The 3,013-nt window shown below is 39.0% G+C and overlaps 1 protein-coding gene across 1 annotated transcript; it reads right to left on the bottom strand.

Moving 5' to 3' along the window:
* Positions 1 to 128: 128 nt before the first annotated feature.
* Positions 129 to 3,002, bottom strand: LOC121940240 (mucin-5AC-like; the record flags this gene model as incomplete). The annotated part of the gene is made up of 6 exons (XM_042483053.1): positions 129 to 251; positions 375 to 530; positions 987 to 1,143; positions 1,226 to 1,362; positions 1,458 to 1,567; positions 1,793 to 3,002. Coding segments are annotated over 6 exons (1,893 nt in total), but the record flags the coding sequence as incomplete, so codon positions are not given.
* Between the last annotated feature and the right edge of the window lie 11 nt (positions 3,003 to 3,013).

Raw genomic sequence — 3,013 nt, 5'->3', positions numbered from 1 at the left:
TGTTTTAATATATATATTTAATATATGTTTTTATAATAAATAATAAAAGCAACCATTTAACAAGGATAAGTAGGTTTGTTAATAAAATAAAATGAAATAACTATTTTAGTGTGTACGAAAGATCTCACCTGTGTAGGGTTGATATTTCGGATGGTAAACTGAATGTTCTCCCTCAGGTTGCTTATAGACAGATTGGCCACACTGGCAGCCAGGATTGGACTGACAGCAGTTTGGTTATCTAATGCTGCATCCTGAACAAAAAACAAAAAAAAAAAGAGATAGTTGGTTTTTTTTTTTTTTTTGAAAGGTTGTGTTTAATTTATCCAGTAGCTGCTCCAAAAAGTTGAAAATGCTGCTTATTTATAATTTATCACCTGGAAGAAGGCAGACTTAGTGTAGAAGGTGAACTGGACCCTGTTGGCCTGCCTCTGCTGGTTGGGACTGAGCCCCGTGGTGAGGGAGGAGGGTAAAAATACAGACCCCAGAGCAGAGCCTGACCTCTTTGAGCGGGATCTGCCGAGGCCCCGGAGCTGCACACATAGAAAATTAAAAAATAGTTTATGGATCACTCAGGCATTTATCACTCAGGCAATTAATTTTTGTTACTTTATGTCTATAATATTTGCATGTTGAGACATTGCCCCCCAGCAAGAACCTCTTTTGTTTTTTCATTTCAAGGTTTGCTTGTACAAGTGTTCCCAGACAGATTTTTACTTAAACTGATTTACTGATTTTACATTTTATTTTAGTTTGTATTGTATCAAAATTCATTCTGACTCAATTATTATTATTATTTTTTTTTTTTTTTGCCTTATGAAGAAATTAGTGTGTATGATATGTACAACATGCATACTGCATGAATCTTGTTCATACCTAAGAGAAAATCAAGATAAAGTACAATGACACAAATGCTCTTAAATGACTTGGAATTGTCATATCTCTTGAAATGCAGTGAGACCAGGAGGTTAAATTCAAATCGGAGATACCTGGATATTTTCAGTGTTGAAAATGTCAACAGATGTTGTTGGGAAGTTGGTCCCATCGACTGTCCTCACTGCCAGAACCAGCGAACCTGCAGAGAGGATCTCACTGTCACCAGTGACAACAAGCTTCAGGCCCAGGACATCTACCAGCTGAATCAGCCTGTCAACAAGAAAAATATCTTCAGAAAAATCAATTGTAGGTAAATATGCGTGTCTGTTGGTAAAGCTTGGGTGAGTTGTACCTGTTTGCAGATGCAGAGAGCGCCTCTGAGTCACCCTCCATCAGGTTGCTAATGACATTGAGGGTCTTTTGTCCAACTGACTGAGAGACAGTGGGGCCCTCCAGAAACTTCTCTAAGTTCTCCACCACCTGTGCAATCTGCAACATCCATCAAAACATCAAGTTTAAAAGAATTTTTCCAAAAATTCATTTTTTTTCTGATAGTACAAACTTGAGTAGATCACGAGCTTCACCTGAGAGGTGTTGAGCTGAGACGCATCCTGTGTTTGGTCCACCAGCTCATCTGCTTGGTCCTCCAGGCTTTGAGCTGTCTCTGCGATGGTTGTGGGGGTAGTTTCAGTACCTTGGCAAGCAGAATGGCAAGTTGTCAAGTGATTAATCAATTATTTGTTCATGGTGGTCAATATACTGACAAATAGATTAGTATAGCAAAGGATAAAGTTGTCAGCCAGACAGCATCAGGTTGAAATGGTGCCATTAATGACATTGTATAAGAAGTGCGAGGGTGCCTATAGGGTGGGCAGTAGCTGCCATGGACTATAAATAACTATAAAGTAACTATACATACCAGGTTTTTTTGTGGTTGTGGTGGTTTGGAGAGTTGTTGTAGAAGAAGCTGAGGAGGGCTTTGCAGTAGTAGTATCAGTCTGGGCCAGGGATGTACTCTGCATAGTTCTAGTTGTTGAAGTTGTAGTTCCAAGGGAAGTAGTTGCAGCTTTGGTTGTTAAATTAACTTCAGGTCCCTTGGTTGCCAGGTTGAAGTTTGTGGTTGAACTGCTTTCAGTTGAGCTGATGATGGCTCTGATGACAGTGGTAGCTGTGGTGGAGTTTTCATTTTTGTTGGTTGTTGTAATGTTGTGAGTCACTCCCACAGTGGTGTAATTTACAGTCTGGTTGTTAAGTGGAGCTACTGTGGGTTCAGTGGTGTTGTCGACACCAGGCGTCACATTGTCCACAGTTGAATTTTTTGTTGATATAGTTGCGTTGTTAAGGGTTACGTTAACTTGTCTAGCAGCAGTAGACACTGTTATGTTTTTGTAAGGACCAGTTGTGTTTTGTCGTGTTTCCCTGATTGGTGCAGTGGTAATGTTATCTGCAGTTGTTTCATTTTGGGATACAGTAAAAGTGGTGTAATTGGTAGAGACAGTAGTTATATTGTTCACAGTTGTGTGATTGGGAGAAGTGAGAAATGGGCTTACTGTTGCGTTGCTTGTTGTAATTGTACCATTGCGTAAGTTCATGTTGGTGTCAGCTGTAGTTACGTTGTACTCTGTTGTGAAATTGTTGGCTGCAGTTACATTGTTCACCATGGTGTGATTGGGAGAAGTTACATCAGCTCTTATTGTAGTTATATTGTTTGCTGTTGTGTGATTGTTTGATGGTGTAACTGTAATTAAATTGTACTCCTTTGTATGATTGTTTGAAGCTGTAACTGTAGTTACATTGTACTCTGTTGTATGATTGTTGGAAGCTGCAACTGTAGTTACATTGTACTCTGTTGTAAGATTGTTTGAAGCTGTAACTGTAGTTACATTGTACTCTGTTGTATGATTGTTGGAAGCTGCAACTGTAGTTACATTGTACTCTGTTGTAAGATTGTTTGACGGTGTAACTGTAGTTATGTTGTACTCTGTTGTATGATTGTTTGAAGCTGTAACTGTAGTTACATTGTACTCTGTTGTAAGATTGTTTGACGGTGTAACTGTAGTTATATTGTACTCTGTTGTATGATTGTTTGATGGTGTAACTGTAGTTACATTGTACTCTGTTGTATGATTGTTGGAAGCTG

The sequence above is a fragment of the Plectropomus leopardus genome, unplaced genomic scaffold, assembly GCF_008729295.1.
Source record: "Plectropomus leopardus isolate mb unplaced genomic scaffold, YSFRI_Pleo_2.0 unplaced_scaffold8099, whole genome shotgun sequence".
NCBI lineage: Eukaryota > Metazoa > Chordata > Actinopteri > Perciformes > Serranidae > Plectropomus > Plectropomus leopardus.
This window is presented reverse-complemented; position numbering and strand designations above follow the sequence as displayed.